Source organism: Trichosurus vulpecula, chromosome 1 (assembly GCF_011100635.1).
Source record: "Trichosurus vulpecula isolate mTriVul1 chromosome 1, mTriVul1.pri, whole genome shotgun sequence".
Taxonomy (NCBI): Eukaryota; Metazoa; Chordata; class Mammalia; order Diprotodontia; family Phalangeridae; genus Trichosurus; species Trichosurus vulpecula.
The window spans coordinates 129,787,550-129,809,052 of record NC_050573.1 but is presented as its reverse complement, the minus strand read 5'-3'; the positions used below and the strand labels follow the sequence as shown (position 1 = coordinate 129,809,052).

Here is a 21,503-nt window from a genome sequence, read left to right as displayed (position 1 = left end):
AAGCAATATAAAAATTTCAATCCAACAACTACTTCCAGTAGGAATGATAGTTTAAATAGTGGGTTAGTTGGGCAACATACAATGAATTATTCTTTCCTTTCTTACTTCATATTTATTGGCCATGTGATATATACACAGCAACAAGCTCAGTTCTATGAGGGAGGATAAAAGGTATAGCGCACAGCTGCTTCTCTCAAAAAGCTTACTACATACTTGGACAGTGGAAGCACATTTTATTGTGTTTTGGAGGAAAACAAAACATAGGAAAAGAAAATAAATCATGGAAAGAAGCTTATAACTGGGAAATGAAACTCCAGTTCTGCAAAAAGTTTGTAAAGACTTTGTGTATATGTGTGTATTTATGTAGGTGTGTGTGTGTTTGCACTAGCTTTCCTCATTGCTGAGCTATATTAAACAACATGGACATATATTTACTGGTGTCTGATACCAGTAGGGTGATAGACAAAACAATATGGATATTTTGTGGGTATCATAGAATGCAACAGATGCTTTGTGATTTGGAAAATTTTCTAATTATACATCTGCTTTGTAGGATTATTTTTCCTGGAAAAAGTGTCCAGGTTGAAATATTTCAACTTTATACAATCACAGAACACTAAATATAATCTCCTTTACCATAGGAAATAATATTAACACTTTTTTGTAATATGTAATTTGCTATTTTTCAAGAAAGTAGATACAATTTATTCTCTTAGGCCACTTAAATTTTTTTTTAAGTAAATGATTTTGAAAATGCAAATTCAACTGTTAGGTGTGAAACACAAATTGAATCATGTGAGTCAGCAAAACAAAAATAAACATCTGTATTTTAATTGTAATGAGTATTGGATCGCAGTGTTAAACAATTAGAGATCATTACACCATCCTGAAATATCAGTGGGAGAGTGTCAGAAGTGATGAGTCTCCCATGTTTACAAAAGACTCTGCCTGCGGCATGTAGGGTGCTTTTGTGAATCATTTATCTTCTAGCTTAAACCTGTCATGCTATGAAATATTGCAAGTGTGATTCTGCATGACAGAAAAATAAAGCATGAAAAACAACTATACACAATGACTTTTCTATACAAAAAAGTTGCTAGAAAAAGTAACATAGAATCTTTGGTTTTTTTCCCCTTGAAAAACCTTTCCTGTGAATATCTTTAAAAAGGTCTACTGTCCACAGGATCACATGCTTAATAAAGAAAACACTTTAAAGGCTCATCTAGTTCAACTGGGCCTAGAGTAATGAAGTGACTAGTCCAAGGTCACACAGAGTAAATAACTGAGTTAAGATTCCAACACAGCTCCTTTGACTCTATACCCAGCATTTTTTCACGTCATCATCACTTTCGTCTGTCTCTCAAAGAATCTGAAAGTTATCCTATTAGTTAGCCAGTTTATTTGGTATCTAATTGCAAAGAGAATTCCAATAATGATATAATTTAGTTCCTTCCATCAAGTGTCTTCTCATTGGTCACCTGGTAAGTGGCATATTTAGAATACCAACAGTTATGATGTTAGACTATGTCAAGTGGTGGGGATACAAAATAAGGCAAAAATATGGCTCCTGCTCTCGAGGAGCTGATACTATAATGAAGGAAAAACAAGCAAATAAAATGTACATACTAAATATAGCCAGTGTAAGTAGAAGGTAATTTTAGAGTATTGTTTACATATACTTCCTGAACTACGATTTATAGTATCCTTTATGTCCTTTAGAGCTGGGAGGGATCAAATAAGTCATCTAGTCCAGAGGTATCAACAGTGAAACCAGATTAAAATGTAATTGGCAAATATTTAACAAAATAAATAAAAAATATAGTAGAACATAGTGCTAATATGTGGTTTTCCAAGGCGATGTACAGCCCACAGGGAACTTTATGTATAGTTGTATGGTCTCTATTTGTATTTGAGTTTGACTGATATAGTTAGTCACTGATATAGTCCAGGCATTTCATTCTATGAATGAATTGAGTTGCAGCGAGGTGAATTGACTTGTTCCAAGGGCATAGAGGTTATGTATCCCCTCTGCCAGATTTGAACCCAGCTTCTTTAAACCTAGACTCAGGGCTCTTTACATAACATTAATCAGAATATACATCATATGTACCCTACCATTAATGGTAAAGTCATGAAGGTTGTTCTTCTCCTTGTCCTTCTTTTACTACATATTTAAGTATAGCCTTTAGGAAAAAACTTACACTGATGGCTCATCATGGTCTTTAGAGGACCCTGAATTTTTAAAGGCTTTGCCAACAAGTTGTGACAAGGAAGTCACAAGTTTTAATAGATCCTAGTAAAGTGGAAAGGCTTGAGCATGCATTCAGCAATGAACTATGTGTTTGTTATCGGAAGGTCAACCTAAGTTGGATAAGTTTGGTGAGTAGATGATTTTTTTCTCTTTTTTTGCTATACTACTTTGTGAAACTATCTACTAAAGAATAGCAGAACTACAAGCTACATGGTTTGAGGGAGAACTCAAATCTAATGAAAGAATGGATTTTGTGAAGAACTGAAGCATTTAAACATAGATGGCACATAATTGAGGGGAACAGCCTTTTTCTATTTCATGATAATTTGTTATTGTTCCCTTCTCTTAAGGCTCAATATGGATGCCATCTCCTCCATGATGGCTTCCCAACCTTCTCTATACTAAGTTATTCAGTTAATAAGAATTTATTAAGTGCATGTTGTTCTTCAGACGGTGAGGATGCAAAGAAAGGCAAAAAAGGTGTTCCTTGCTCTCAAGGTACTGATATCATAATGGAAGAGAAAACCTGCAAGTCCATATATACAAGATATATGCAGTATAAAGGTATTAGGGGAGGGAGAAATCAGAAAAGGCTTTTTGCAGATGGTGAGATTTGAGCTGCATTTTGAAGGAAGGATGGCAGGAAAGCTAAGTGTTGATGAGGAAAGAGAACATTACAGAAAGAAGACTGAGTGTGAGGTGCAAGGAACAGCTAGAAGAACAGTGAAGGCAGAATGAAGAGTCGATGGAGAGGGATAAGGTGTAAGATGGCAGGAAAGATAGAGATGGGTTGTTACAAAGAGGTTTAAACACCAAACATATCATTTTGTATCTATATCTATTTCTGGTGGTAACAGGGATGCACTGGAGTTTCTCGAACAAGTGGTAGGGGTTTAGGGATGGGGGAAGAGCAAAGGTCAGAAGGACCATGTTTGCTATCAGAAAATCAGTTTGTCAGCTTACTGGAGGTTGGATTGAAGTGGTAATACTTGAGTCATGGAGACCAGTTAGAAGGATATTGTGATACTGTTGAGCTACCGTACTAGGGAAGTGGCTATGTGAATTCAGAGAAGAGGCAGCATATGAAATATGTTGTGAAGGTAGAAATAACCAAACTTGACAACAGACTAGATCTATGGAATGAGTCTCTGACAGATGTAAGTGGTAGAGATTCAAAGAAATACTGGATATGTGGGATGAATAAGCATTCAAGGATGACACTAAGGTTGCTGACCTTGACTGGGAGGATAATGGTGCCCTAAACTGTACAGAAGGTTAAGACAAGGAGGCTTTGGAAAAAAAAAAAAACTCATGAATCACTACACTCAGAACACCACCCCAACTTTACCCCAAGGGAAAGCAATCCCCTCCTTTTATATTTTCTCGTCACACTTTTCCCCAGAATCTCTCCTTTGCTCTTCTTAGATTCTTCATGCACTAGTATTTTTCAACAGAAAAGGTGCTCGATTTAGAGTTCAAGAGCCAGTGTTCAATCCTTTGTTCTCCCAGTTAGTTTCTATGTCATCTTTATAAAATCATTTCATGTCTCTAAGTCTCATGTTCCGTAACTACAAAATGAGCAAATTGGACTAAATTGCTTTCAGCATGCTTTCCAAATCCAAATCTATTTTCCTATAGTTCTATCTTTCCTTCCTCCTTTTAGAATGTTTTGTTGTTGTTCATCCTTTGTATTCAGGGAGGAACAAAATGACATTCCTATGTGGGGAGCTGATGTACAGTCTGTTCAACTGTGGCTGATCAGTCCAATATAAGCTCTGAAGGTTCTACCACAGGTCAGGCACAAATTGTCTGAATATTTGAGATGGAGATATCTCTAGATTTGCACATCTCACATTTCCTTTGTGCTACTGTGACTCTGCTGTGCTCATAGAACACAGCTCCTTCTTTGATGTGGACATGCCATGCTGGGTCTCCCATGTCTCACAGTTGATACTAAAATTCTTCAGAGAGAACCTGAAAGTGTCCTTGTACCACTTCTTCTGGCTTCCATGTGAGCCCTTGCCTTGTTCTAGTTCTACATAAAACAATCTTTTAGGTAAACCTATGTTTGACATTTGAACTACATGGCTAATCCATTGAAGTTGCACTCTCTGTAGTAGTGATTGGATGCTTGGCAGTTCAGCTCAAAAGAGAACCTCAATGTCAGGTACCTTATCTTGCCAGATGATCTTCAGAATCTTTCTAAGACAATTCAAATGAAAATGGTTCAATTTTCTGGCATGGTCCTGGTGTACTGTCCAGATTTCACAAGCATACAACAATGAAGTCAATACAACAGCTCTGTAGACCTTCAGTTTGGAATACCTCTTCTCTCCCACACTTTCTTTCAGAGCCTCCCAAATGCTAAGCTAGCTCAAGCTAAGCACCTCAAAGAATGATGATTTTATATATGTCATTCACATGTATCTATGTATATGTATAAATGATATGTGGATATTATAGTGCCTTTAACAGAATTTGTAGCTAGTAATTTATAGCAAGTAAATATTTGTCTAATCCTGCTTCATTATTAAAATCCATATTTTCTACTTTTGAGTATTTCCTCAAATGAAAGAGATAATCACTCAGAATCAGTAACATATGGCATAAGTATTGAATCAATTGTTTTCACTCATCTGACAACACAGAGTTTCTGCAAAATCAAAGGACCTTCCCCTGACCATATGTCCACATTTTTTGTTTATGTCTTTGGACAGTGGGTCCAAGAAAAGGAGAAAATGATGAAACCTTAAGGATTTGCAAAGGACTTCAGTGTTCCTCGCATCCCAGTCATTTTCCAAATCTGCCAAGTCTTCCACTTCCTTGAGAGCAGAGGCTGTCTTGCTTATGTTATTCCCCGTGACTAGCACATAGCAAGGGCTTAATACATGCTCTTGCTGCTGTCCACATCCAGAAAAAGAACTATGGAGTCTGAATGCAGATTGAAGCATAGTATTTGCCCTCTCTCTTTTTTTATTTGTTTCTTCTTTCTTATGTTTTCTCCCATTGGTTCTAATTCTTCTTTACAACATGGCTAATGTGAAAATAGGTTCAATATAAATGTATATGTAGAGACTATATGAAATTACAGGCCATCGTGGGGTGGGGGAGGGGAAAGAAGGGAAGAAAATTTGGAACTCAAAATATCATGGAAGTGAATGTTGAAAACTAAAAGTAAAAAAAATAATTTTAAAAATCCATGTTTTTCCACCATTTTTAAAATTTAGTCTAAGGTTCTCTAACCCTTCACATCTACCCCACCCCTCAATGTCTAGAAAACTAGCAAAGAACATTCACATGCCCTTTCCTAATACCGAATATGTCTAGTACGACATTCTCCCCCACCTCCCAACTTTTAAAAACTATGTGGCAACGGGGCAAAGTCAAAAGCAGCCTTAGTGTGAGTCTTTTCCTCCTCGTGACACTGAATAAGAAACAATGATACATGACAACTTTTAACATAAGTATAAGTCAATGGATAGTACTCCTTTGTCTTTCAAGGCCCAACTTCTAGCAGGAATATAGATTGTAGAATTACTCTCTTCAGTTGTAGGTGAAAGGAGATAAAAAAAGGGATGCTTTGCATGGAAGCATTGTATAGTAGTAATAGGAGAAAACTAATTTGTCCAGCTATCTCTTGAAGCTTTCTCTCTGCTATGAGCAGAGTAGTTAATAATTTCCTGGGCTTCCTTAATAATAAGGCAAAGAAGGTATGGGGGGAATATCTTTTACTTTTTCATTAAAAAATATCTTTCATTGAAGACATTTTTAAAAAAAATTTAAAAGTACATTAATTTTGAGGGGGGATAGAATTTGCCAGGTTTGATCCTTCACTTATAAAGAAGAGAAACAACCAGGCAAAAACATCTGTTTTAGGGAAGAGAGAATAAAAGAAGGAATAGGATTCACATTGCTTGATGTAGACAGGAAACATGGTGGCTAACATGAAAGGAATTTCAGAACTGCTCAATTTTTGTTTTATCTCCATGTTCCACACTGAGGAAAATAATCTTTAGATTGCAATGGACACCTTCTAATTTATTAGTATGCTTTTTGACATGTTTCACCCAGAATTTAACTTACTAATTTAGAAAGTCTCTAATCAGGGCAGTGAACAAATGAGATTATATCTTACCTAAAACATGACAATTGCATAATTGAACCTTAACATCTACATATATTTTGGTATATGTTAATTTACTCCAGTTTGATCATGACATACAAAAATTAGTTGGAAGAATTTCTTAGAAAAGAGAAGATTCATTCAGGGATTGGGGAATTAGTGTGGGGAAAGAAAAATACAGCTGCTTTCAAGTGCTGATGTATCACTATGTGGATAAGGCATTAGATCAATTTTGCTTGGCTCTAGAAGGAAGAACTAGGAATAGAAAGTGGAAAGAAGAGACTTTCTGGTATACGAAAGTTGAATGAGCTACCCAGGAGGTACTAGCTTTTATTTTACTGGAAGTATTTAAGCAAAGGCCAACTGACCATTGCTCAGGGAAGTTATAAGGGGCACTCTTGTCCAGTTACAAATTGGATTAGATGACCCCTCTGAACTCCCTTCCAATGCTCAGAATCCATGGTTCTGTGAAAGGAGTTTCTCAACTATTTGCTTTCATTAGTCCTTAATAAAGCTTTCATCAGTGAACTTCTCTTTAGGCACTACAACTCCCCAAAGCCCCTCTGGTAGGATAAAGTCTCCCATTTGCCACTGTAGTACACAGATCATGACCGCTTTCCTCTGAAATACAGTAGAACCTTGGTTTACGTATGGTTTATGTATGCTTCGCTGGACGAGGAAAAATTTGTCTTGCAGGACGACCAAAAATTCGCAGTACAAACATCACGTTTGGACTTGAATGGCTTGTGAAGGGATAACACGCAACTAGGGAAATGTTTTGTTTTTGTTTTTGTTTTTGCTTTCATATGTCAAACAAAGGAACCTCAGGTCACTATACCGCCTAATCGGCCTCATTTGGTGTTGACCCTTCATGAAGGCAGCATCGTTAGCTCTTAACAGTACCATTACAAGTATGTTCACGTGTGTTTGTATATGTACAGTAGTATTTTGCGTAAAAGGGTACAGTGGTGACTGTGATCTGCAACAATATTTGTAACAATAGCCCCAGTGAAGAAGACCGACAAGGAAGATGCAAAGAAGGAGACCATTATGTTGGAAATGAAAAAAAGAAATCATTAAGAAGCATGAATGTGGTGTGCGTGTGACCAACCTTTCACCATTTTATAACCAGTCTGCATCTACAATCTGCACCATTTTGAAGAAGAAGGACAAAATAAAAGCTGTAGAAGCAGTGAAAGGGATCATGAGAATATCAAAGCAATGGTCACATGTTCTAGAAGATGCTGAAAAGTTGCTTCTCATGTGGATCGATGAGAAGCAGTTAGCAGGTGATATTATAATCAGGAACATTAACTATGAGAAGGCAAGGGCATTGCATGTGATCTAATTTCAAAGATTCTGGGCACATTTCAGTCAGAGGAAGAAAGTTTCAAGGCCAGCTGAGGCTGGTTTGATAATTTTAAAAGGAGAAATGGCATCCGTGGTGCTGTATGGTATGGCAAAGCAGCAAGCTCAGATGCTAAGGCAGTAGAGGCCTTCATCAGTGAATTTGAAAAGCTTGTGATTTCTGAGAATTACCTGCTGCAGCAAGTTTTTAACTGCAATGAGATGGGTCTTTTTTGGAAAAAGACACCTAAGAGAATGTACATTACAGCAGAAGAGACTGCAATGCCTGGGCACATGCCCATGAAAGACCATCTAACCCTCTTGTTCTGTGCTAATGCAAGTGGGGATTTAAAAATCATGCCCCTTCTTGTGTATCATTCTGAGAATCCCAAGCATTCAAGAAGAGTAAGGTATAGAAGAGCCAGTTAAATACTATGTGGAGGTCCAACAGCAAGGCATGGGTCACTCAGATCTTACATGTGGAATGGATCAATATAGTCTTTGGTCCTGCAGTGAAGAAATATCTTGAAGAAAATAGTCTGCCACTCAAACTCTTGCTGGTTATGGACAATGCTCCTGCCCGTCCTCCCAGTTTAGAGGATGACCTATTGGAGGAATTCAAGTTCATTAAGATCCAGTTCCCTTCTCCCAAAACCACTCCACTACTCCAGCTCATGGATCAATGGGTTATCTTAAACTTTAAGAGCTTTATACAAAAGCTTTATTTCAGTGATGCTTCAAGGTGACCGAAGGCACCAGCCTCACCCTCTGAGAGTTTTGGAAAAGCCATTTCAGCATCGCTGGCTGCCTCAAGATTATTGACAAAGCCTGGGATGGAGTCACTAAGAGAATGCTCAATTCTGCTTGGCAAAAACTGTGGTCTGACTGCATTCTCAAACGTGACTTTGAGTGGTTCTTCCTGAAAAGGAACCAGACGTTGATGAAATCATGTCTTTGGGTAAGATACTGGGACTGGAAGTGGATGCTGAAGACATTTAAGAGCTGGTGGAGGAACACAGCCAGGAGCTGAGGATAGACAAAATGATGAATCTGCATGAGGAGCAACAGGGAGGGGTTGTGGAGGATAGCTCATCTGAGGAGAAGGTTGAGAGGTCAGAGGAATTGCTCACATTAAGTGAGATTAGGGAGGTTTAGCAGATGTGGCGAAAAGTGCCAAATTTTGTTGAAAAACATCACCCAAATAAAGCTGTAGCAATGAGAGCCACGAATATTTTTAACTATAATGCAATGTTACATTTCCGTGACATTCTGAAAAAAATGTCAAAAACTAGTGTTGTTAGATAGATTCCTAGTCAGAAGTGAACGTAAAGAGAAAAAAAAATTAGTGACTCAAAACATGAAACTGATTCTAAAAAACGAAAAATAAGTGAAGGTAGTAGTGTTAGTCTTACTTTTAGTGAATGTAGCATAAGAGAGAACACTCCTGATGTTGAAATCCCCAAAGTTCTCATGGAAGGAGATTCTCCTTCCAAGCAATAACCCTTCCTCCTCCCCTTCCCTCTCATCTCCCTAATGCCAGTCATGACTCTTCTCAAAGGTAAAGTACAGGTTAATTTGTTTTACTTTCAGTTCATACTGTGTACTAATTATTGCTATTGTATTACAGGTGCATTAGGGACAAAAAACTTACTTAAAATTATAAATAATTCTTTTTATATGAATATTTTTGGCAATGTGGTACCAATCATCTGACTTTACATTATTTCCTATGGGAAAATCCGCTTTGCAATACAAACAAATTGCATGACAAACATAATTTCGGAACAAATTAAATTGATAAACCAAGGTTCTACTATACTAATATTCGACTTATTTAATATGCACTTGCTGTGGCTTATTAAATGATTTTTCCTTAGAATGTCAATATATAAGGTAAAATGTAAAGTACTTTGCAGACCACAAATTAGTACATAAATATTAGCTATCATCTTTAATATTATCCTTCCAAGTAACATGCATTTCTCAAAGTCTAAGCCAAAAACGCTTAAGTAAGGTATGCCAAAGATGTGTAATTAAATACATATATCTGTTATTTGACCAAATGGATAAAACAAACAAAAAACTAATTGTTCTAATTTTCCCTTCATTTTCCAAAATAATTCTGCAAAAAACCCCTATTTAATAAATTTAATTACAATTTCTGTAAAATCTGCAGCATTTAATGATAGGTTACAGAAACATTTGTACAAATAACAAAATACATAGAAAAATACATTCAGCATGCAATAATACACATACATTGGATAGTTATTTTGAAAATTTAGCTTACCTACTCCCAGGGCATGTTATAATCATTTTCTAAGAAACTGGGAGACAATCATTTTACATGTCATGAAAAGAGACCAGATTTAAATCTAGGAAAGCAGTCTTTCCATTTTTCCATTTAAAAAAGGATCTCAATATCTCAGCTTCAAATTCTAATCACATATTATAGAGTCCACCTTATCAAAACTTTAATTTTATATCTACATGATTATCAGACTTCACTGATTCCAGTATCTTAGTCAGAAATGGCAAAGATATTTCTCTTTATGCTCCAAAAAATGAAGAAGCAAGTCCTTCTGATTGCTACAAAAAGAATCAGCATTTGCAAGGAGACAAGCTGTTGGGCTTTTTTTTTTAATTTTTGAATGGTGCTAAATCATTTGAGTAATTTATATAAGTATGGTATCTAAATAGATACAAATTTTACATGCCAGTGCCAGGCATGTATATTCAGTAGGGAGAAAATAATAAACATTGATTTTATTTCTATGTATGTATCATTTAAAATAAATAGTCATAAGCTATAGGCATAAAATATTCAGCCAAATTACTGACTCAAAGCTTCATTCCTTATTAAAAATTACACATCAAGAATAATAGAATATGGGGCAGGTAGGTAGCACAATAGTTACAGCAACCAGCCCTGGAGTCAGGAGGACCTGAGTTCAAATCCAGCCTCAGACATTTACTAGTTTTGTGCCCTGGGCAAGTCACTTAACCCTGATTGCCTCTAAAAATAATAGAATAATAGGATGTCAATAACATGATTTACTAATCATGTGAGAATAGTAAGATAATTTCAAGAATTTTTTTCGCCACCATGTTATGGCAAAAGTTGTGGAATAATTTACTGAGAATTAAGTGTATGGACAGGTAGTCATACGCAAAAATTGTTAAAATAAGACACTAATTTAATATGTCAAATTAATAAAGATCTAAGATGAGCAATCATACGGTAGCACAAATAAATTTTACTCATTAGTTCCAAAAGAAAGCATATGAAGGATAACAGGAACTAGCAAATCATCAGTAATAATTTTATTATACTTCTACATACAGGAAAAAAAAAAACTAGTGACACCTCTGTATATGAATGAGAAGGATATACTAGGGTTTGATCAAAAATATCTGGATGATCAAACTGGGGTAAATTCACGTATGCTAGAATGCATGTAGACATTACGGTTAAATTATGCCAATATTAATGGAAAGTTTTGTTTTTCTTTCCCTTGTGCTCACAATGAAGTTTCTAATTTAATATAAAAAAACAACTTTAATTGGCTATGTTAATTCCCATTTAATGACTGACCAAATTAACTAGGAAAGTTTCAAGATGAGTTAGATATTTTTCATTTTAGTTTTTTTTAAAAAGTATGAATAGATGTCTTTTGTTTTCTCATCAACTTCATTTAAAAATATATCTGCTCTTCCTATGCAACCATCACTTATAACATAGTAAAAAATGGAGAAAAATCAGCAAAACTATCAGATCAACCATTTCTGACAGTATATGAAATATCCTTCATCCAAGTTCTTCCACTTCCACAAAGAAAAGACAGAGGTGCATTTGAGGAGCATATTTAAAGGTAATATACCTTCTCTATTCTATAGCTCACAAGTTCGTATCAGTTGAACAGGTGATTCTATACACCATGAATATAAGTTGAATTAAGATATAGCAGTTGCCTAATTAACAATATAAAATTATAAACATCTTAAAAGAAAAAAATTAAGCTAGGATCTAATTCTCCTCTCACGATAATTTTTTGACAAATATCCTTATTATAGAGTATTAGCAATTCAGTTTGTGTTATATTTAAGTCCTTCTTAGAGAATTCCATTTTAATCAACTATTTATTCAAACCTTTGTTAAGACACCTATGTTTATCTTCAGCAGATCTGGTTAATACCAATAAATCAACAAATATTTACTAAATTATTATAATGTGCTAGTGCTTAACACTGTGTCTGGCTTGTAGTAGTTTAATAAATGCTTAGTGACTAACTGATTGAATATATGTAACTGATTAAATAACTACTGATCTTGAAATATACTAAAGTGAAGGACTGCTTCCTTAGGTTATACTGAATTAGAGTACAATGAAAACATTTGAATGGCTGCCTAGTAGACAAGGGGTTGACTCATATTGTGTATCTACAGAGGAAGAACCTGAAAAAACAGGTATGATTTTGAAGCTAGGATATTTTCAGCTCAATATAAAGAAGAACTTCTTGCAGAAGGAAGACAATGAATATGAAAGCTTTCTAGTAGATGCTATGTACCTAACAGAGATATTATAGAGAAAATTCCTGTAAGTAGCCAGATAATGAAAGAAAATACCTTTAAGGTACCTTCCAACTCCACAATTTTATTATTCTAACCACAAAGTTATTTGAAAAAAAGTTTAATATTGAAAAATAGTGTAATGATTTATGGAAAGGAACTATTGCATAGAGAATAAAGGGCTGACTTTAGCATTAGACCTGACTTGGAGACCTTTGGTACATGTTAGTCATAAGAGCAGGTAACTCAGGCAACTCGCTAAGACTACATTGTAGACAAGTTGGTGATCTGTCTAGATGAGTGGAAGGTCCAATCCTAGGAGGTTAGATGTACAAAGCAAAGTAAATCAAGAAATAATTTATTGGCTATTTATAGTGCTAAAATTCACATAAATTGCCTTATTTAGTCCTTTTTGCCCCCAAAATATGACTAATGGAAATATCTTTCTTTAAAACTAAAAGCATTGTCCACATAGGTATAACTATAGTTCTACTGACTGCTTAGGCTCACTCTTATAAGATCTGATCTATCATTTTGGTACCGGAAACTGTGGCAATGGCTGGTGTATTAATGGTAGATCCTATTTTTCCTTTGGGGGAAGAGGGTGTATTTTTACTAATTCACTAACAGACATTAAGAAATATTAAATAATCCCCTCAATACAGAACCATAATTGGGGACTAATTCAGTCCTGGGAATATGTTCAGGAGTTCCATTTAGATATTGGATGACCTTTCTTCTTGGCATGCATAAGTAACTGTCCTACACTCCACATCATACCATAAGCTGGTAATCTTTGCCACACAGTAAGTAACAATATTACTTTCTCTTGGATGCTGAGCCAGAACTGGGTACACATATAAAATGTACTATCTAAGCCAAATAAATCTGTCTTAGTCTCTCTTCTGCCTGCCTCTCATCATTAATTATGGAGGCAATAATTACTATATAGAAGATACTAGCTGTAACTAGCCAATGATATTGGAGAAAATACATGGTTATAAAGATTAAACTTAATAGTATTAGAAAAATTCTACTACCCCTCAAGGGTACCCCTAGAATCCTGAGCGGGGGGGGAGTATTTAGCCATATGATTCACAGATGAAAAAAGGACCCCTAGAGTTTATATAGATTACAACACAAAAATTAGAAAACAAGTTACTAGAATAATTCTAAAAACCTAGTATCCTAAACATGAATTAAACTGTTTAATGTTTCTTAAAGCACTTCACCAGAGAAACATAGTAAATTTTAATAGCTGGAACACAATTAATGTAGTAACTGGCATTTTTTAAAAGGTAAAGATAACAGATAGAAAGCAAGGAAAGCTAGCTTTAGGAAAAAGATTATAATGCCCAAAGTTCCAATTAAGTTTACTGAAGTTTGGGTAAGTATTATGCAATCTATTTGATGTGTTTTAGGAAAAAATACTGACTACTCTTCTCCCTTTTAAAGAGTTTCAGAATGACCTACTACTGGGGATATGAGCAATTGCATATCCTTGAGAGAAGTAGATTTGAAAAAGGATTTTATGAATATATCATTATACAGTAAAAAGTTTATAGGATCTGTAATCAGAAGACCTGGGTTCAAATTCTAGTTTCCATCACTTATTAGCTGTGGTCTTACTTAGACAAATACCTCTATATAGACTTTTGTTTCTTCATCTGTAAAGAAACTTTCACTAGATAACCTCTAAGGTCCCTTCCAACTCTAGATCTGTTATCCTATAATTTGCCTTGAAGCAAATTCTTCACAAATACGTTTTTAAATGAAAAGATGTCACAAATGATTGCCATTATCACTAAAACACTGGTTGAAAAAAAGATGCAAAAAACAGCTCAGTCTTCTATAATAATGTCATAGTGATTTCAGGTACTGATTTCTCATATGAACTAAGTATGCCATAGCAATTCCCCTAATTCAGTAAAAAAAAAAAGCCCAATAATTCCCTGAAGATTTAGCAAAATTTTACTGAGGGAAACATTTAAAATTCCTATTTTAGGAAGTATATCATATCTATATAATTCCCATGGAGACAACCTGCAAACAGTAATAACCTCGGTTTGCTGTAAGCTCTGGAGTCAGATGAGAGAGAAGATAATGAGTAAAGACTATGTTTTTTTCCTTTTGATCTGGACCTATGATTTCTTTTGGAATAACAAACCCCAATTGAACAGACCCTTCTGTCAATACAGATTGACAGCTGAATTGTAGTTTATCATAATAATAAAAATAATAAGAATAGTTAGCATTTATATAACACTTAGAATGTAACAGGCACTGTGTTTAGTGCCCTACAATTATTACCTAGCAACAAGGTACTAGAATAATTCTAAAAACCGAGTATCCTAAAGATGAGGTCCTAGCAACAACCCCAGGGTAGAGGTGCTATTATTATCCCCATTTTACAGATGAAAAAAATGGAATACAACAGAGGTTGTCACTTGCCCAGGATCACACAGCTACTAAGAGTCTGAGGCCAAGTTTGAACTCAGGTTTCCTGACTCCAGACCTGGCACTCTATCTATTGTGCCATTTAGTATTTGGGCATTATCTGAGCACTAAAGGGTTAAGTGACCTGTCGAGGTTCATAGAGCAGCAGGTATCAGGAATTATGTCTAATTCAGAGGCCCTGTTATATATCTGCTTCACCATTCTATTTTCAAAATTATTCTGAGAGGGAAAGAAAACTGACAGACTTCCTGGAAGTTGGCCTAGGTCTTTTCAGCTAAGTAGGAGGTAAATAAATCATCCATTTGTTTGTTAGTGAGGTTATGGATGTGAGGAAGAAAGAGAAAGTTTAGAAGAGGTATTGTGCCTAATTCGGGCCTAGTATATAAAAGGAATGTTTTACTAAATCCCATGCCAAGGAGCTGATATAATTCCCCCAAGTTTTTAGTACTATTATAAGAGTGAGAATGTGTTCTTCAGTAGGTTACAGATTGATTGATTTACAAACTCTCCTCAGGATGGGTAATAGTGTTATAAAATTGTATATATGGCTCAAGTCAGGTCAATAAGCATTTATTAAGTGCTTACTATGTGGCAGGGTCTGTGCTAAACACTGGAGATACAAAAAAAGGCAAAATACAATCCCTGCTTTCAAGGATCCCACAGTCTAATGGGGGAGACAATATGCAAGCAACTGTACGAGCAAGACATTCAGAATAAATTAGAGGTAATCAAAAGAGAAAAGGTACTTAGATGTAAAAGGGATGGGTAGGAACTGTTTCCTGCAGAAGGTGGAATTTTAATTGAGACATGAAGAAAACTAGGGAGGCCAATCATCACAGGTGAGGAAGGAAATCACTCTAGGCATGGGGTTACTCAGTGAAAATGCCCTGAGTCTGGAGATGGAGGGTCCTGTGTGAGGAATAATAAGGAAGACAGTGTCATTGAAATGTAGAATGGAGTAGGATAAAAAGAAGACTGGAAAGGTATGAGGGCATCAGGTCATGAAGGGCTTCGAATGCCAGAAGATTTTACATTTGATCCTGGAGGTGACAGGGTGCTACAGGAGTTTAATGAGTATGAGAGTGATGTGGTAAGTTCAAAGATTTATGAATATCAATTGGACAGCTGAGTGGAGGATGGACTGGAGTGGAGAGAGCCTTGAGGCAAGGATACCAACCAACAGGCTATTTCAATAGTCTAGTCATCAGGGTAGGGGCAGTGTCAGAAGACAGAAGAGCATATATATAAGAGTTGTTGTGAAGGTGTAATTGATAGAACATAGCCACTGATTGAATACGGGGGGAAGAAAATAAGCCTTTATTAAGTACTACTATGTGCCAGTGATTGTATTAAGTGTTTTACAAATATCACAATATTCAGTCCTCACAAAAACCCTGACAGGTATAGCGCTTGTTATTATCCCCATTTTACAACTGTAGAAAATGATGCAGATAGAGGTTAAGTGACTTGAGCAAGGTCACAATGTCTGAGGCCATATTTGAATTCAGGTCTTTCTTACTCCAAGCCCAGTGCCACTTAGTTGCCTATGATGATGAGAGTGAGGAACTGAAGATGACATCTAGTTTTTGAGCCCAAACGATTGGGACCATGGCAATTCCCTCAATATTAATAAGGAAATTGGGAAGAGGAGAGAGTTTGGGGGAATATATAATGAATTATACATACATATATATGTGTGTATATATATATATATACATATATATGATAAATTTATTTTTAGTTTTCAACATTCACTTCCATAAGATTTTGAGTTCCAAATTTTCTCGCCATCTCTCCCCTCCCCCTCAACCCCAAGATGGTATGATGAATTATATTTTTAACATGCTGAATTTAAGAAGTCTACAGGACATATAGTTTGAGATGTTCAGTAGGCAACTGGAGATGAGAGACTGGAAGTCAGAAATGGATCAATAGATCTGAGAATAAATTCAGATCATGTGCAAGTAGATGTGTGTATGATTTGTATATATTTATATACATGTTCATGTTGGTAGAAAGAAGGATACATTTTGCTATTTACTCTTATTCTGAATAGGGCCCAACTGTATATTGAAATTAAAGAAATAAGTCCTCAAGAGGAGTGAGAAGCCATGTGTCTTTATAGTCCTCACTTAGAGTAGAAGACCATGCATTTCCAGTAAGGTATTTCTAGTCCTCTTCCAGGAGATATGAACTAGACTGTACATTCCTTGTGAGATTCTTTTTCATTTTCTCCTTCACTTAAATTGAGAATACTGAGAGGCAGTTTGCTACGGTAAAAGAGCATGGCCTTGGACTCAAAAAGTCCTGTGTTAATGTCTTACCTCAAATAAATCTAAGAGTGTGACATTGTGCTAGTGACATCATTTAACTTCTTAATAGTCAAGACTGATGTAAAAGACATTTGCAGAGAAGGTACTCATGTGTTTAGAAAGATAATTTCCTTCCTGGAAGCTTTTCACACTGATAAACTCACAAGTTCTGCCTCCATCCCTACTCTGTTCCTGAATATCTGGCATTAGTGTGGGCACCCAATCAATATTCAATGATTAAATACATAATTTAAACCTGTTCAGTCATTACAGTTATGTGTCAATTTTTGTGACCCCATTTGGGGTTTTCTTAGCAAAGATAGTGGAATGGCTTGCCATTTTCTTCTCCAGGTCATTTTACTGATGAGAAAATACGGTCAAGTGACTTGCCCAGGGTCACATAGCTATTAAGTGTTTGAAGCTAATTTGAACTCTGGAAGACAAATCTCTTGATTCCAGGCCCAGCACACATTATCATTCAAACACTGACAGTATGGCTAGGGTCCTGCATGCAAAAAGAAAAAAAAAGCTTTTTTTCAGGGAGGGGGTTCTTCTCAATTATCATTCTATTTACTAACAAAGTACTATTGAATATTGACTTAACGCATTAGCATAGAGAAATCTTATGAGACAGAATACAGAAAGCAACAACAACAAAAGAAACAAAATAAAAAAGATTATGCCAACAGAAGTGACACTTGTGACACCCTTCCCCTCTTCATAGTTTGTTTGTATAGAAAATGCCACTGGCAAGAGATTAATCTTTGACTTTCAAAAAGGCCATTTCAGACAAAATTTGGGCTTTCTGGGCTCAAATGGAGTAGAAAAAAAAGAATCTGTAGAGAATATCATTTGCTTATGGGGAATTGGACTGGAAGCATCAGCGTATTTTATATTAGCCACAAAATTATGTTTCTTTGAGATGTAATCTAGCAAGTTGTGCCAAAGCTCTTATGCTAAGATGTCCAGTCACCTAGATCTAGATATTCAGAATAAATATTTATCTTCCTATTCTTTCTAGTATTACCTTATATTCTAATGCTGAATCATTCCTTCAATACCATGAATATTTATGCTTCCTCTCCTAACACACTGTTCACTAAAACTCATTCTCCTTTCCACAAAGAATCAGAACCTAATAAAAGTGTTCTGCATGTATCTGAACCTCAGATCCAAAAGCTCTGGAAAGGTAGAGAAGTGACATCAGAGACTACCAATCAAGGGGATTCAGCAAAAGTCTTCTTAATGCCAAGGCTGAACAGTCAGTGGCAAGTGCAGAAACATCCTTTCCTGTCTTTCTGAACTTCTCAGCAAGACTGGAAACTGGATGTTTTAAATGAATGTTACTAACCTCTGGGCATCTTTAATAGGACTTGGGTCAAGTACAGAGTCCAAATATTCTGTATCTTATTTTACGACTGTTGACACATCACTATCTTCAACCACATGCATAATCTACCATTTTGCTGATCTTATTTTCTTTATATTTTGTAAAATTTTCATGTGCAAACCCATGTTTAAGACATGTAAAAGATAACATAACAGAAATGTAATTTTAAAATTAAAAACAATCCTGTTTTCATTTTTGTATTGTTGTTCACCTGTGTACTTGTCCGTAAATTCAAATGGATTGATGACCTCAAAATCTTACTATTACAAATCTAGCTAAAAATTACCAAGTATTTTCTTGATCATAAACATTTTTGATAATAAAAATGTATATACATACTTCCAAATATCACATATATCACATAGTAAAATAAAGTATAACAAGAATAAGATACTAAAGGTTAATCTTACTTACCAAACTCCTTGGGAACCGCTATAGAATAAACACAATTGTGTCCCACGCTGTAGTTTTTGGGATAGTTTGGTGATAAAACAGTGCCTTCAGAACCTGTTGAACGACTTCCACAGGGAGCTCAAAAGAAAAAACAAAAAATAATAATATGTGATATAATGTAATATAATATGACACACATATATGTGCACATATACATGTATGTATATATGTATATGTGTGTGCAATGTAACTAAATAAAATTCCAAACCCAAACTATAGGGTTGTTTTTAAGAATCAAGGACAGAAAATAGAAAATTTTATTGCTGTTGGATTTCAATATGGGTCATTTATTTTAGTTTTTAAATAGATCTACTGTTAATTATTTTAAAATGAAATATAAAATATAAATATAAAATATTTTATATATTAAATATAAAATTAAAATAACACAAAGAGGGAGATTCTGTCCTCCATAATAGAATTTGGGCAGAAAGAGTGTTGGGGAATATGTGAACAAAATAATAAATGCCTAAACAAATTCTAGAATCAAAAATTAAGATATATAAACTATACTATGTCAAACAGCTTGGCTAATTAATGTTCTGAGTGGATTATTTTTTCAGTTATGTAAATGTGTAATAAATAGTTTAAAATGAAGTATACAAAGATTAGAACTCCTGCAAAACAATAGCAACTTGATGGTGATGACGATAATGACTACAGATTCATCATTCTCATCACTCAATATTGTTTGAGATTGGACAAGGTAGATATAGTCTCAACACTGATATTTTATTCATCTAATAAAGCTACTGATGACAGAATGATTCAGGAATGAACAAGACATACTGCTTCATATAAATTACATTTTTTTAAAGGCTCCACAGTTTAAAATCCCAAACTTTCAAATGTCCATGGCAAAGTCTTAGAGAGTTATGTAGGGCATTGACTCATTAAGTAACTTACCCATGGTTATACAGTTAGTTTGAATCAGAGGGCAGACATGAAATTGGGTCTTTCTCACTCTCAGGTAGGGTGCCTATTTATTATACCATGCTAGCTTAACATTGAATTTAGTACAGTATTACAAATAGCAAAAATAATAATTGTCATTTGCTAAAGCTGTTAAGATACCCATCTGGTGTGAGATATCTGTATTTATACAAATCACATAAGGACCATGAAAGAAAGTAGGGTCTAATAGATAGTCTCAGAGCCAGGAAGGCAGGCAGCTAGGTAGCCCAACGGATAAAAGCGTCAGGGCCTGGAGTCATGAAGACATCTTCATGAGTTCAAATATGGCCTCAGACACTTACTAGCTAAGTGACTTTTGCCAAGTCACTTAACCTTGTTTGCCTCAGTTTCTTCATCTGTAAAATTAGATGGAGAAGGAAATGGCAAACCACTCCAGTATCTTTGCCAAGAAAATCCCAAATTGGATAATGAAGAGTTGGACATGACAGAAAAACAACTCAGCAACAACAAATGACAGAGTCAGAAGTCTTGGGTTCAAGTCTCATCTCTGATATATAGTATCTGTATGATCCTGGACATGTAATTTAACTTCTTAATTCCCTGGATACCTCTCTAAGGAAAGAAAGTTGCAGAGATGTGGACCTACATTGGTAGAGAGAATTTCTGTTTCTGAATCTAGGACATACTTATACCAATGAAATCACAGTTCCATTCCCTATCCAAATAATTACTCAACCTGAAAAAAAAAACAACAAAAAAAAACCTTTTGGTTATTCTGTGCTTAGAATATGGCATAAGCCTACCCTGCTCACTCCTTCAAATGATTTAAAAACAAACAAACAAAAAACTCTTAACAATCTACTAAATTAAACAAAGAAGAGAGAATTGTGAAGTCTTAAAAAAATTCTAGCAGACCCTCTTTTTCTTTTAAGTGACTCTTAGTCATAATTATCCATTTGGAAACCTATGAAGCACAGCTTTTAAAAGAAGTTTCGAAAACTGTTTCACTTCATAGATGGCCAGGACCTCAAAGACAGAAGAGACCTTTCATCTAACTCATGCCTGAAAAACCTACATGTTCACTTGATTCAATCCTAAAAACAATTATTAATCATATGCTACATGGAAGGCTTCCATGTATACGGAAGCGTATTCCATTTATATGTAGCATATTAGTCATACGCTACATGTGAACTAAGGTTACAACATAAAAGTCTCTGCCTTCATGAAGTTTATATTACATTATAACACCATATTATCATAGCGTAGTAGATAGATTGTGATTAAGAAGATTGGGCTCAAATCCACATCTAACCACTTAATAACGAAATGAGCCTGGGCAAATCACTTATTCGATCACTCAATTAACAAGCATCTATTAAGCAATTATTCTATGCCCAGGATTGTGGATATAATGAAAAAAATTAAAATTAAGGACTATTTTATATATATATTATATATATATATATATATATATATATATATATATATATATATATACACACTCTGAGTTTCAGTTTTATCACATAATATGGGGATAATAGCAGTACCTACTTGAAAGAGTGGCTATCAAGATCCAATGAAATACCAAATGTATCTTTAAGGCATTTTGTAAAACTTAAAATGCTATATAAAAGAAATTACTGTATGATAATTAGCAATGAAGAACATATATCTTATAGTTG

The 21,503-nt window shown here is 35.1% G+C and overlaps 1 protein-coding gene across 3 annotated transcripts in view; it reads right to left on the bottom strand.

Annotated features, from left to right (window-relative positions):
- CSMD3 (CUB and Sushi multiple domains 3) overlaps positions 1–21,503 on the bottom strand; it is a 1,625,828-nt gene that overhangs the window by 295,532 nt on the left and 1,308,793 nt on the right. For all 3 annotated transcript variants that reach the window (XM_036758935.1, XM_036758944.1, XM_036758952.1), the window contains one exon: positions 18,865–18,981. In XM_036758935.1, coding sequence (XP_036614830.1) covers positions 18,865–18,981 — 117 coding nt within the window. The remainder of the gene's footprint in view (positions 1–18,864; positions 18,982–21,503) is intronic.